The sequence below is a fragment of the Sarcophilus harrisii genome, chromosome 1, assembly GCF_902635505.1.
Source record: "Sarcophilus harrisii chromosome 1, mSarHar1.11, whole genome shotgun sequence".
Classification (NCBI taxonomy): Eukaryota; Metazoa; Chordata; class Mammalia; order Dasyuromorphia; family Dasyuridae; genus Sarcophilus; species Sarcophilus harrisii.
This window is the reverse complement of record NC_045426.1, coordinates 200,195,440-200,210,418: the sequence shown is the minus strand read 5'-3', so window position 1 is coordinate 200,210,418 and position 14,979 is coordinate 200,195,440. Positions and strand designations below refer to the sequence as shown.

Genomic DNA, 14,979 nt, shown 5'->3' with positions numbered 1-14,979 from the left:
TTTTGTGGCTAATACTTTTCAACATGACAAAAATCACTTTTTTTCCTTTATTGTGTGGCTTGCAACTTGGCAGCAGACCCTGTGTATTTGAGCCTGGTTACTGATATAAAAAGTAAAGAATATACATATATAACACATATATATGTATGTATATATTTATATATATATATTTATATATATAAAAGAAGTTTAATTACAGCGACATTTGTTACTCTGTGATAAAATCTGCAATTTACAAAAATGAAATGACTGCTTTTTGCCTGCCATTAAGGCATTTCAAATTAACACCATGGAACTGATGTCTGTAATAAAGCGCTTCTCCATGTGATCCAATCACATGACAGTGTACATTTCCAATGTTTTCACTCTCTGCAAAAGAAAACAAGGAACCTTAAGAAAATCAATTTTTTTCATAATTAACATTGAAAACCATGAAAGTGAAGAGCGTATTTTATTGTATTAATTTTTTGAATTACTCTAAAATAATATTTGAATTTTAAAAATACAATATAAAGTTTTTCATATCTAATGCTAAATTCAATCATTTTACTTTTATTTTTAACCTGTGACTGAATGAAAACAAAAACATATTTAGATTTATCTTTTTCTGTAGCATTATCAATATAAATTTCCTGTTTTTACAACTATTACAACAAGATTAAGCAAGGAGAATAAAAGATTTTAAGGTACAAAGATTGTGTGATTGTATTGTGTTGTGTGTATATTTTATATATATATATATATATATATTATAAGAAAAATTAATGCCATAATTAGCATTACAAAGTAAAAAAAAATTACATTTAAGAAGGAGCCTGACTTTTGAATTAAAAAAAAACCTATCATGAGATTTCTTTTTTCCCTGTTAATATGTCTCTTTCTTTAAAAGTAATTCAAAATTCACAGGATATTTACCTTCTCTGTGCAGGAAACATACCAGATGCAGAAGCTTGAGCAGCCACCTGCTGAGTAGCCACAAGGGCAGCAGAGGTTAACCCTAATTGACAAAAAAAAGAAAAAAAGGGGGGTCCTGTTTCTATGGCTTTTAGAAAAACAATCTAGGTACAGACTTTGATTTTGAATCTCTGTAGAACCCACAGCAGCACTTTATCCTTTCCTAAATAAATGCATAAAACATCTCATATAACAAAGAAGGCAGAAGATGCGTAGTCTGACTAATATCTCTTTACTGGATATACTGAGTTTTCCTTCCTTTCTTGTCAGTTTAACAGAATCTAGCATTCCATCTCATGTTCCCTATTGAGTCCTGACACTGTGGTGTGTGCTAAATGGCTTGCATACATTACAGAATATAAAACCCGATAAAAATAAAAAGTATCAGATAACAAGAGGAAACAAAAGTCACATTGTATTAAAAAAAAAAACCAACAGCAATGAAGTCATCTATTTGGTTAGGATACAACTTTTCCCAATGAATGAATAATACACTCTATAAGTTACATGGAATCAATGAATCATATTTAGAAAGTATAACAAATTTTATTTGAAAAAGCTATATTGCTTATGAGTTCTTGTTCTAGGGAAGTTAAGGAGCTAATCTAAATGAAGTATTTTATTTTGTCAGAATATATTACCAAAAATGTGAGTCAACTAGAGCAGAAAGAAAAAATTAATTTATCTTTTATATACCTTTTATTTTTGTATGCTTTTCTTTTATGAATATGGACTATTTTAGAAATAATAGATGCAACATCATTGATATGAATAAAGATCTGTTTGCGTTATTAAGACTGAGTAGTTATAAAACAGGGGTTCATAACTTTAAGTGTGTGCCATCACCCACTTCTTGGTTTATGAACCCCTTCTCAGAATAAGAGAGTTTTTAAAAGTCATGATTGAAGGCACTGTTAAATATAAATTAAAATTAGTGAAAATAAAGATGTATTTTTCCCCATTCAAGTTCATGAATTACTATTATTCCAGGGTTTGTTGTTTGTTGTTGTCATTGTCATTTTTTTTTAAATCATGTCCAATTCTTTGTAATGTCATTTGAGGTTTTCTTGGCAAAGATACTGGAGTATTTTCTTCTCCAGATCATTTTACAAATAAGCAACTGAAGTAAACAGGATTAAGTGACTTGCTCAGGGTCACACTGCCAGTAAGTTTCCGAGGCTGGATTGTTTCCTCATGAAAATAAGTCTTTCAAGAACACCCCAACCTTTAATAATAGAGTGATTGAGATTCTTAAGCTACTTTTTCTCCCTTTGTAGTTTATCCAACATTAACTTAAAAAATCAATAGGAAGACTTTCCAGGCATGGGAAAGAGACAAGGAGAATATGGAATCAGAGATTAATTATCTTGTCAGAGGATTGGACCTCATTTTAGCAATACCATTTGTTTTTTGCAAGGCAATTGGGGTTAAATGACTTTCCCAGAATCACAAAGCTAGTAAGTGTTAAGTTTCTGAGGTCAGATTTGAAGTCAGGTCCTTCTGACTCCAGGGCTGGTGTTCTAATCACTATGCCATCTAAGAAAAATCACCTTTGCAGCTGAACAGGGAATGGATTGGAGTAAGGAGACCTGACGCAGAAAAACTAATCAGAAGGTTACTGTCCAAGAATGAGGATATGAAGGCCTGTACTAGGGTGGTAGTAGCATCAGATAAAAGAAGGGGGTAAAGATAAATGTGAAAGCATTTATGAATTTACATTGGGTAGGGGAGAGGGAAGAAGAGTAGGAAGATGATACCTAACATTTAAGATGAGGTTTCTGGGAGCATAATGGTTCCCTTCATAATAGAGAATAAGGTTTTGGGGGAAAATAATGAATTCTAATTAGTATTGTCTTTATATTTTTCACTAATTGTATAAGTAATACTTTTGTATAACCTTAGACTTTTCAAAATGCCATTATATATATGGTTTCATTTTATCCCTTGATTAGTCAGAAATGTAAAGTCAAATGGCAAAGTGGAAAAACCCTACATTGTAAGACATAGTGATAGCCATCATGTTATTAACTTTATCTCTTCCCTAGAATAGTAGATTGCACTTAGTAGGGATTTATTTACTGATAAGTTTCATTAAAAGAATGAGTGAGTAACTAGATCCTATCTCCTTAAAATCTATCCCAACATATATTCATGTCAATTTTGTATTAAAATGTTTTTTCCCTTTTGACCCTCATCCTCAATCAATCACATATGGGGTATTGAAGATCTTAAAAAAGTATTTGATTTTAAAAGCAGTAAGAGTTATCTAATTATTTTACTGTTAATATTTTTATAGAAAGCAATTTTGGTGACTTTCTGGGAAAATATATTCATCCAAGTGCTATAATATAATCTCTTTTTCCTTTTGCTTTTTCATGGCAATATTTCACTATAAATTTTTGTGTTTGGGTTTTTTTTTTAACTACATTTAGTATTGTGTAGCTGATCCACTATCCTCACTCACTCTGTGGTGACATTAATCTTCTAATAACATCAACTCTAGTGACAATCAGCTGAAATTCAACTTTATCTGAACAGACTACTTAAATATCAGGTATTTTTCTAACAGAACTATTTTTCCAATGTTATATCAAATCTATGATACAAAAGCTATATCAAAAAGTTATAAAAAACAGCAAAAAAAAAAGAGATTGACTACTGACCTTGGAAGGGGTCATACTGACCCGGTATTAATGGATAGCCCATTCCAACATGTGTGTGATGATGAGTATGTAGATGACGTTGACTAAAGGGGGAGTGACGATCTCGTTCTCTCTCTGCTTCCCGCTCACGTTCAGCTACAGTCTTTTCTATGGGCTATCATAAGAAAATGAAAGGAGAAAAAGATTACAAGGCATTTTCCTAAAAATTAGTCAAATAGTCATGGCACAAAAACTTTTGGTCTTGTTAATATTATATAAATAATAAGCATATATTTAGGATTATTCCTTGATCAAAAAATGACACTAGTTTTGTTTAACATTTATCTTTCCTTAAAATTCTATTGACTACACTTACTGCAATGATAATATGCTCTATCATTCAAGTAAAGTCAAATAGGTAAAACTACTTTGATTTTTAACAGTGGCCCTAAAACCAAATATTAACCTTGTTTTACATATTATAAAAAATGAACATAAGAAGACAAATAATTTCTACAAATTTATACCAATGAAATTTTCAGAAAACACAGACTAATATTTAAAAATACTCTCTCCAATCTCCCATCCACAACTATGGAGAATAAATATTTATTCAAGACATAACTAATGTAACTAACAGAAACTAAGAAATTATAGGAATCTTTTTATTCCCATTCATGCAGGTACTATATGATACAAAGAGCATCTAATTGGATTTTCCCAGAGCTCTCTCCCCTTTACATGTACAAATGAAAGCAGTCAAAAAACTGGTTTGGGGTCAAGTTTTTTTTATATTCGTGGTTTTGCTTTTCACTTGGCATTAACATAAATCATAAGGATACGAGCTTTATCATATTTAATTACCTATGTAACCTTGCAAAAGTCACTTTACTTACCTGAACCTCAGTTTCCTCATCTGTAAATAAGAGGTTGGCTTAGATAGCCTCTTAGGTCACTTTCAGTTCTAAATCTACAGTCCTATATATCTTGGCACTAAAATAAATAAAGGTAGTTTCAGTTTAAGATAATTGCTAAGACAAGAACGTCAAGGAAATGCCTACAAAGCCCAGCAACTTGCCTATCATTTGATTTCTTTGCATGCACTCATGCATAAAAGTATGTTTTTGGAAGTGATACTTCCAAATTGAGCTCTATAAATTTCAGCTTTTACATAAAAACTTTAACCTGGATTTTCTAAAAAATAAAATCATGAAATTCCCCCTTCTAATGTGAAAAAGCATTTCCATTTGGAATATAAAATTCTTCAAGTATCAGTATAAAAAAATACTGAATTTGGAGTTGGGCTCCACAACCATTCATATTTTCAAACTTTTCTACTTTGTCCTCTTTCCCCAAAAAACACAGTATTCTAAAATAACAACAAAAGGCAGCTTACAGCAGGGGACTTGCTGCGGTACTGGTTGGCATGCTGCTGAAGCAAATCCAGTGCTTTAGATTCAGTGGCTGTTTTCGTGCTGATGCTAGGGCTGGTATTGACTTTTTCCGCCTCTTCTCTCCCTGACATCTTCCCATAAACAGGATAATGAAATCCTGGAGAGAGATAGGCCCCTGCAGGTAAACAACAAATGCCACATCAAGTTACTGGCTGCCTTTTTATTCTCCTTTTGAACATCTGAGTTACACTGATTTGGGATGGAATTAGAAATTATTGTATAGGGGTTACATTAAAAATAGGACATATATTCATTTACTTATATTTCAAATTTTCCCCCAGTTAATTCATACTGATGAATGGAGGTTATAAATAGACTTGAGTTTATTGTAATTTCATACATTTATGTGTTCTCTTAAGTGAAAGGAATAGTAACTATAATAGTTCTGACAGTAAGTGCTTAGAAAATTTTTATAGACAATAAAATATCTGTCAGTCCAACAGTAATAGCAGACTGTCAGAGACTATGGAAACTCGAGCTGGGAGCTCTGACAGTTCATAAAAAAGAATATCTTCTATTGAATCAGTTTCATCTATGAAACTACAATATAAAAATCAAGAAAAATAAGCGTCATTTCAAGAAATTCCTAATTAATCCTAAAATTTTAAAAGCTAATAGTGGAACAGAACTTTTACCCATACAGTTAATCATGAAATTTTTTCTCTTATAATACAATTCACTTACCAGGATAGCTGTGCATTAGGACAGGAGAGACAGCTCTGTATGCAGGATGACTGGGATCATACATCTGTGGATAAGGATAAGCATGCAAATACTGTATGTATGACTGATGTTGACTCATTGGAGAGGAGACAGTCACTCTGGCTCCTCGTGAGTCCTTCCAGTTTACAGGAGTCTTTCGATCATCATTTTTTATCTTATTCTCTTCTAGTGACTGAGAATCAGGATGCTTAGCTTCTTTGGGTTCTTCTTTGATACTTGTTAATGACACAGGGAGGCCAGGTATCATACTATCTTTATTAGGTGTTTTCCTTGGGCTATCCTCCTTTAACTTTTTTTCTCTATCAAGCTCTTCTGATTTTTGCTGATCGAGGTATTTAGATTGGTAGACATAATGGTGCCATGTCCTTGAATCTGGATCCTGACAAAGAAACATAGGGGTTTCTAAAGTTAGTTTCAGAAAGATTCATCAAAATGTCATTATTTGTGTTTTAACACAGCATGTGTCTTACTTTTACCATATATATTTCATATAAGTTTTAAAGAAGACTATTTCTTTATTCAAATGCAAGCTAGTAATAGTAAATTTAGCCATCACTATAAATACTAGCATCATTTAAACAAAAAATGGTTATTTTCTTTCATTTCCTTATTATCTTTCTGGAACTAAGATTTAATGTATGAATTAATATAGAGTTTCACAGTTCAGTATATGCTAAAGTGCTAATAACAATAGGATTTCAAATTACTGTATATATATTGTTGATCAAAAAAATTAATATATAAAATAAAGTTGTTTGCCATCTTATGAAGATAAAGTTCTTTGCTTTTGCAACAAAAGTGAAGCAACTTACAAGAAAGATTTCTAAATAGCATTTTTTCAACCAAACACTAGTGATGCCAAATAATTGGTAGATAGTCAAGAAAATCCTTGAGAAAAATGTTAAGAAAGGGCATTAAATTCCAACTAAAGTTTAATCTATACAAAGAGGGGAGGAAATAGATGTTATGAAAAGTTAATTGTTCTCATTCATTGAAAACCATTTTTAAAGCTCTGTGGGATTAAGAAAAAAATCCATAATTCAAAAATGAACCTCAAGATCACCAAATCCAACTCATTGTGCAAATGAATACATTAAGGTCTAGAATTTTGTAAGGCTGCATAGCTAGTCAGTGGAAAAGAGAAAATGAAGAAACCAGGTTCCCCCCACTCTTCTACCCCATTCATTACTCTTTCCACTTTTACTGATGGCAAAGACCTGAAAAGATAAAAGCATCATTAACAGAGTTTCCTTAATAAGCTGTCAAGAATGAAAATGCTTTGGTTATTTATATACAATTCCACAACATATGCTTATCTAATTGAAGTTTCAAGATCATTTTTCAGATTTTACTGAATTTGGTTTTAGGATGCTCAATAATTTGGCCTTGAGAAAATCTGAAAAGGTCAGTCAGAAAGAATTCTCTATCCATTTTAGATTTAGTGAACTTGAGTATAAAATAAAACATGAAACATTTTAAATATCACAAAAGTTAAAAAATTGTGGTCCAACTCCCAATATAAATAAATTACATAGTTTGATCCCTGCATAATCTTAAAAAAAAAGGGGGGGAGGGGAAGGAAAGGCTATATAAGAACAAAGTCTATCTATTCCTAGCAAATTTAAAAGATCAAAGATTTAGCCATCTAATAGAAGTCACTCATTTTACAAATGAGAAAAATGAAGCCCAAGAAGATTAAATAGTGACTTTCTTGAGGTCACAAAGAATAACAGAGTTAGTACAAGAATCCAGGTCTCAAGTTTCACAGCAGTGCCATAGAGGAAAGCTTAATATCATGTAAATCATAAATTTCTTTTAAGTTGAAAGAATCTCAGAGATCCTCTGTTATAAATACATATTAAAAATGTTAATAGACTTTATAGACATGATTCATTTAATAAATGTACATATGTGTGTGTGTATGTGTATATATATATATATAATATGAAAACATTTTAAAATGCTTTTTAAAAAGAAAATGGAGGGGGAATCCTTAATGTTTATAGAACAAAAGGCATAATCAGATCAAGCTAACAAATGTACAATTCTCAAAGTGCTCTCTATATCTAGGGCCATCTTACTTGTTTAAATCTTGTGGTTGGGTCTACACCTGTATGCTTCATGGAATCCATGACAGATTTCATTTCTACTGCCTCCTTAATAAGCTGGTGGTTTTCCATCTGCTTAGCTTTGAAGCTGTCGGACTGAAGCTGCTGCTGATGATTGGACAGAATCTGTGATTTACCTGTCTCCTCAGTTTTACTAGGTAATGATGGCCCAAGTTTAGTATTGTTTTTGTTAGGCTCTGGAGTAGTAGGAGCTTTAGAGATGGTAGCAGATGGGATATTTTTCTGTTTACTGTCCTCCTTGCCCAGTTCTTTCAAAGGGAGTTCATTTTTTCTCTCACAGTCTCTTCCAGTTTGAGCTATTTTCTGTTCTGCCAACCTCTGGTCCTCATAATATTTCTCATACTGCTGTCTGTAAGCAGGGTTAGTGGCTATTAAGGATTTCTGGTCCATATAGAGACCATAGGCATACTGTCCATAATAAAGTGACTGGGCAAGTGCAGGATGTCTTTGAGTTATTACTGACTGATGTTGAGGTGGTAAATTAGAATTGTTTTCCATTTTCTTAGAATCTAATGGCTCTGCCTTGTCTTTTCTTTCCATTTCTTCCTCAGATTCCTTTTTGATCTTCATTCCCTGTGTGTAAATACTGTTCCCAGCTGCAGGGGTGCTGACTTGGCCTGAGTGCATATAACTTGGAGAATAATAGGTATCGTAGCCATGGTAATAGGGAGAATGGGGCTCTTTCACTTGGGATGATTGTGCTGTAGCTGAAGAATGCCCTTTTACAACACTGTCCTTACTAGAAATAATATCAGAAGGTGAACTGGCCTTTGACCTCATGCCCTCTGACCTGCTGTCAGAACCACCATCCTCAGCAGCATCAGATATATCAGAATAAGCAGGGCTATTTGTTTTAGTAGCTGAATTTTCTGTCCCATTTTGTGTCAGCACATGCAATGGTGGCATAGGAGACTGTCCATTCACCAAAGGGTTACATTCCATTCTAGAAGCACTCCCTATAGAAGGGCTGGGTGCATTGTCTGTAAAAGTGTAAACCTTATCAGCTTCAGCTTTAATACTTGCCATCCTGCTCTCTTGAGATTCTGACAGACCATTAGCTAGCACTTCATTCTTGCAGAGATGGTCCTTTAAAAAATGTCCAGATAAATCTTTCCCAGACCCCTTTGTGTCCTCAAGCTTTCCTAGCTTCACATCCATTTTAGGGCTTCCTGATTCTTTGCTTTCTTTATCTTTTACCTTTCTCTTTTCCTTTTTCTTTTTGTCTTTGAGTGATGTGAGAGCTGGGTTTATAGTGCTTGGCTCTCCCATAATTGTGGGCTTTGGTTGAATAGGTTTTAATGGAGGACTCTTTGGTGTAGCCTGAACAACAGTGGTTGTGAGTGAGGGCAATCCTGATATTGACCCTGTAGTGGTAGTTGTAAAGGCTGCAGTAGGAATAGCTATCAATTGGGGAGGAGTGGGAGTTGGAGCAGGAGCAATAGGCCTGGCAGTTTTAAGTTTTGAAAGGTTTTTGTCCATTTTGCAACTGTTAGCTTTTTTGCTCTTATCTTTATCTCCTGCATTTTTCTTGTCTATTAATCCCTCTGCTTCCAATTTGGGCATTTCAGTAGTCAAACTGCCATCTGTTACTGAGCAACTATCCAATGTGGCTGCCATATTAGAAATCACTGGAAGGTGATTGAGTTCATTGTTAAGGCCCTTCTTCTTGCCAGAATTCTTGCCAGCTTTAGAACTGATCATTGAACTTGGGCCATTATTAATCAATTCTTTTTTGCCTTTGGGTGTTCCAGGAGTATTTATAGAGCTAGGGGATGTTGGTGCTTTTAATGGATCAAATGCTGATATATTTGTGCTTGGCTCATTGAATTGAGATGTCATAGTACTCAGTGCTTCCTCACAATCTGAAATTTTGTCCTCACTCTCAGGCTCAAATTCCAGTTTGCTTTCTGGGTCTAAGTGTGCATGAGCCTGGTGATAACGCAGTCCATTAATGTGCTTGTACTTTTTATTACAGTTTGGGTGTGGACAATCAATTAATATTGGAGAAGAGCAACCTTGGTCCAAAAAAGTAGTGTCTGGTTTCCCCTGAGGGGTGGTTGGAGTACTTCTAGAATTAGTACGAACACGCTTTCCAGACTTATTATCCTCAGAACTGGAGTTCAAATCCAGTTCCATGGGAGGTTTATTTTTTCTTTTATTGGTAGAAGAGGGACTGGCTTTGACATCTTCAACAGCACAGTTTGGAGGTGTCCTGCGTCCACTTGAGTTAAGGTTACCCCTCCTCCCTTTTCCATTAGCACCACCTCTGTTCTTATTCTGTAGCCCTCTAGCTTCTGAAAAGCTAGCATCATTTCCTGGTACAGTTGCTGCAGACCTTGCTCGCTTCCCTCTTCCTCGACCTCCTCTCATCTCCAGATCACTTGTTGGTGACTCACAAAACCTAGGCAAGCAAAAGCAACAAAAGTAAAAATTAGATAATATTAAGAAGATATATGTTGTACTCCAAAGAAATTGACAATATTTGAATCATAAAGGCAGTCCATTTCTTGCACTGATAATTTCACACCAAGGACATTTATTTTTTCAGAAAACTAAAGTGACTTCATATTCAATTTTAATTTGCACGGCATAGAAAAGCATTAAATAACATGGGGATAAGGTGCAGAGAAATTTCAACAATAAAGTTTTTAACATGTTGTATGGAGAATTATTAATTTCTTTTCTTCTTGGTTTCAAATTAATATTAATTTGTATAGTTTGCTTTTAGGAAAGAAAGGGGAAAGGAAGAAATAATATCTAAGTAAAAAGTTGCCAGTTACCTTGGAGGTGCCCAATCATGCTTTGTGCAATCCAGCAATGTACCCACGTAGGTCTTATTCCTCCATGTGACATTTACCACTAAGACACCTGTAGTTGGGGGAGGAATGCAGAATTATCACAGTTGGTACAGAACTCCTGTTTTCATTTTTAATTGTTTTTTATGAACATAGTTCTATCTTCATTTGCTTTTAAAATACCATGATTTTAAAAGGTCACTCTTACTCATTTCTGGTTTCAGTGACCTCAACTTAAAACCCACAGGAAAGTGTGTGTGTGTGTGTGTGTGTGTGTAAATGAATAAGAGAAATCGTGTGAGTGTAATCATATCTCTCTGCAGACAGAAAGTAATCATTTTTGCCATGTCCTGCTGTAAAACAGCAACACTCACTTCTTAATTTTTCTATTACATTTAATTGCTTTCTTTTGGCAGTCAGCCAACATAAACTGAGTGCCAGTTACCAGTGCTTAAATCAAGAGACTAAAAGTAATCTGTTTTTTTTCCCCTTGAATTCAATGAAATAAAATATTTTATTCCCCATATACTTAAAAAGTACACAGATATAGAAAAGTGTGGGAAAATAGGCACCCAGACTAGGTCCAAAAGCATTCAATTATCAATGTTCTTTCAACAAAGTGCTCTTTAACTTTTAAAATTAACAGACCTTCTCTGAGAAAGCAATGAATCCAAACTAAAATGAATCCAAACCAGTATTTGGTCCTGTTTTTCATAAAAGTATCCAAAAATAGCACTCTAAATTAAAAACAAACAAGAAAACAAACAAAAAAATCTTCACAACAGCTTTACTTTCAGGATTATTCCTGGTAGAATCCGTCTTGGAGTGCCTGTCACAGAGGATTAAAAATAAATAAATAATATCCCATCCCAGCCTCCCCCCATGCCATTTCCTATGAACTATTGTTTTCACCAACTCTCCCTTACAGATGATTTAATTTAGTGCTGCATCTGTGAATTGCTAAACTTGACTGCTTGCCAAATGTTAACAGGGAAGCATAAAGTACACGATGCACTTTTCATTTCTTTTCAAAATTTACAGAATGGGAAAAAAAATTGCATTTTCAAGCCTACCCTAAAAGCACCCAATTTTTGAGCTAATAGATAAAATTCTTTTTCTTTTCACAGAACAAAAGAAGGAAACATTTAAACGTTCATTGTTTTCTATAGACAGACTTTTCTCTTGGAAATGAACACTGGGACGTTATTAAAACCATATTCTGTTTGGTTTATTTAATGATGTTAAATATGTGATTTTTCATTTGTTCTCCATAGCAGTACCTAGGTAACCTAAGCTTACAAACCAAGTCATCACATGACTAGAGGAGTGATTTCCTTGAAAATTATCAAAGATGAATAGAAAATCGTTTCCCATAACTTAAGGGACAGCTGATTTCTGTTCACTGTAACAAGTCTAGCAGACAAAATGGTAATTAAAAACAAACAAACAAAAAACAACAACCTTTTCTTCCATCATGGTTGAGGCGATTGTGTTTCCCATAGAAAATAAAGGATATGACAATTTTAAAATAATATTAAGATCAGAATCGACAATTCAGAATTTGCACGCGCTGTCTCTCTCTGTATCTTTCTTTCCTCTCCGTGTCTGTCTGTCTCTGTCTGTCTCTGTCTCTCTCCCTCTCCCTCTCCCTCTCCCTCTCCCTCTCCCTCTCCTTCTCCTTCTTCCTCTCTCTTCCTCTCCTTCCCTCTTTCCTCCTTCCCTCCCTCCTTTCTAGGGGAAAAAAAAAGGTTAAGGAAAGAGAAGGGGAAGATTGATTTGTTTTTCACATTGTCTCCTCTAGGGCACTGTATGTGATGTCAAAGACCTTTCCAGCTGCTTAAAATTCTTTAGCATGCCAGCTATATTTACTGCTGAAGAATACATCTGCATTGCCAGAGGGTTACTGCATTTTAGCTTTAGATGCAATAAGCTGAGTCACTGAGTTCCAGAGACCCCGATGTAGTACAAATGTATAATTAAAAATGCTTGAAAGGAAACATGAAAGAAACAATAAATGCTCCATTCTTAAAGTAATAAAATTAAAAACAGGAAAAGTCTGCACAAACACTTAACATTTGCCAACGCCAAAAGGCTTTTGTTGCTGCTTTCCCCCAAGGGTTTCACGTTTCCAGCAAGGAAAAAAAAAGTGGTTTGGGATTGGTTATCGCCTTCTGGGAACACTAGTATCTGATTGGCTGGATTGAGCACTGCAGTAGAAACCTCAAAAAGCAAGTGCCTCAGATAAATGAGCTTCAAAAGGGAGGGGGGAAAGAATGTAATACACCAGAGGACTGAGCTTGCAAAAGAGTGAGACAAGAGAGAGGGAAGAATATATAAGTAGAAACTGTTTCTATCAAGGAGGAATAATCCTAACAATGAGAGAGGGTTGCCTAATGCTTCCTGAGTCAGTAAATCAAACACTGGTTTGTTTTCAGTAACAAAGACTGTCAGTGAGATGAAAGGTTATTGTCTGCTAAACTGTGTTGTGTTTATACACTAAGACCCAGGCCACTGAGCTTTTCAAGATAACATTTAAACCTATTCAGGATTGTAAGAACAGAATGTGTAGTAGCAAAACAGGATAAAGAGGAGTATGGGGGCTGCGAGGGAGGAAATGAATTCCAAAACAAGTAGTAAATCATAGTTTATCAGTGGCGCAGTTTGAAGCTGACAATGGCTAAACTCAAGATGAAATCACCATAGTAAATCACTTAAATCTCTCCAAGCTATTTTTAAGAGCCATATGTAAGCAACTGTCCTCGAAAAGTATAAACAAATAAGCATTTTATTTTAAATTTTTTGATAAAATAAAAAAATAAACTGTGTATGCAAATAAAAACCAATTTCAATTTCAAAAAGACAAAAAAGTCATCTTTTTTCTTCCTAGAAGTCAGATCGATTCTTGGGGAAATTAAAAAAAAAAAACAGTAGCTATTTATAATGGTTAATTAATTGTATTCCTCTGCCTGCTTTTATTTTTCTTTATATGCATGCCAATTCAGAATACTAATAACATTTATGTGTTCTTAAAAAGTCACACAAATACATATACACATGTACACGTTTAACAAAGTTCCTATAGTGGAAGTAAATTACGAACTTTTCTCACATAAATTCTATGGTGTTATATTTGTCGGTAAGAAGACTTATGTTCAAACATTTGTCATAAGAAGTCAAATCAGTGTATTGTAGCATGCTTTGGTACAGAGAGAAAAACTGATTATTGTTTCAATGAAGGTTTGAAGTTTCATAATATTTTGTAATTTACATTCAAAATAACATTTAAAAAGTGAAAATGTTCAAATTATATAAACTGAAAAAAAATCATCTTTTCCAGACATGTAATTTTCCATCAGCTAAGATGTAACCCTAACACTCATCACAGTGATTAGCATCTTAGGTAAGTGCTTAATAAATGTTCTTTCATTCTCTGCATTTAATAATGAAATATTAAACTGTGAAAACTAGAATCATGCAGGGTGAGTGGAGGGAAAAAAATCTTGTGTAAATGGATGCAGCATGGATGTTGATATTATTTGCTTCAATTTTATATATGGCTTTATGGTGTTACTTTACAGCCATAAAGAACATAGGGAATTCTGAAGAGGGAAAAAAAAAATTGCTGCCAAACATTTTTTTAAAAAGAATATAAATAATATAATGGTAAATCACACTTCAGAATATGAAGAAAGATAAGACCCTTGCTGAGAACACCACCTCATAATAAAAAAAAATCATAAAATATAAGAAATTCTTAGTGTCAGTATGTATCAGATGAATAGGTGTTAACATCTGCAAATGAAGGGAACTGCTGTTTTAGCTATTACATTATTATATATAACTGAAATTCTTAAAATAGGGATCAACTAATTTGCTTTTAAAATGTTTGGATAAAAATATTTCAATAATTTCTTTTCTAATTTTATATTTTATTCTAGGCATTCAAAAACTTTATTTTTTAGAAGAGCTCTATTAGCTTAATAACTAAACTGCCAAAGGAGTCCAAGAGTGGGACAGACAGACAGACAGACAGACACACACACACACACACACACACACACACACACACACCCCATTTAAGAATTACTGTTCTGGAGAAATAGCAAAATAATTCACTGTAGATTAGAATAGTACTTTGTTACTGAGTCATTTCAGTCGTGTCTGGCTCTTCATTACCCCATTTAGGGTTTTCTTGGCAAAATTACTGGAGTGGTTTGCCATTTTCTTCTCTAGATCATTTTATAGATGAGTAACAGAGAAGCAAAAAGAGTAAGTGACTTGC

The 14,979-nt window shown here is 33.9% G+C and overlaps 1 protein-coding gene across 3 annotated transcripts in view; it reads right to left on the bottom strand.

Moving 5' to 3' along the window:
* Window positions 1-269: 269 nt before the first annotated feature.
* Window positions 270-14,979, bottom strand: part of LOC100935020 (zinc finger protein 608) — a 93,552-nt gene continuing 78,842 nt past the window's right edge. The window contains exons 3-9 of one of the 3 annotated variants that reach the window (XM_031968594.1): window positions 10,683-10,770; window positions 7,855-10,303; window positions 5,735-6,152; window positions 4,993-5,165; window positions 3,618-3,771; window positions 916-997; window positions 270-369 (exon numbers count right to left, since the gene is read on the bottom strand). In XM_031968594.1, coding sequence (XP_031824454.1) covers window positions 363-369; window positions 916-997; window positions 3,618-3,771; window positions 4,993-5,165; window positions 5,735-6,152; window positions 7,855-10,272 — 3,252 coding nt within the window. In that variant the 5' untranslated portion in view covers window positions 10,273-10,303; window positions 10,683-10,770 and the 3' untranslated portion in view covers window positions 270-362. Of the gene's footprint in view, window positions 370-911; window positions 998-3,617; window positions 3,772-4,992; window positions 5,166-5,734; window positions 6,153-7,854; window positions 10,304-10,682; window positions 10,771-14,979 lie in introns of those variants that run through there. The other 2 variants (XM_031968597.1, XM_031968599.1) reach the window with 2 other exon arrangements.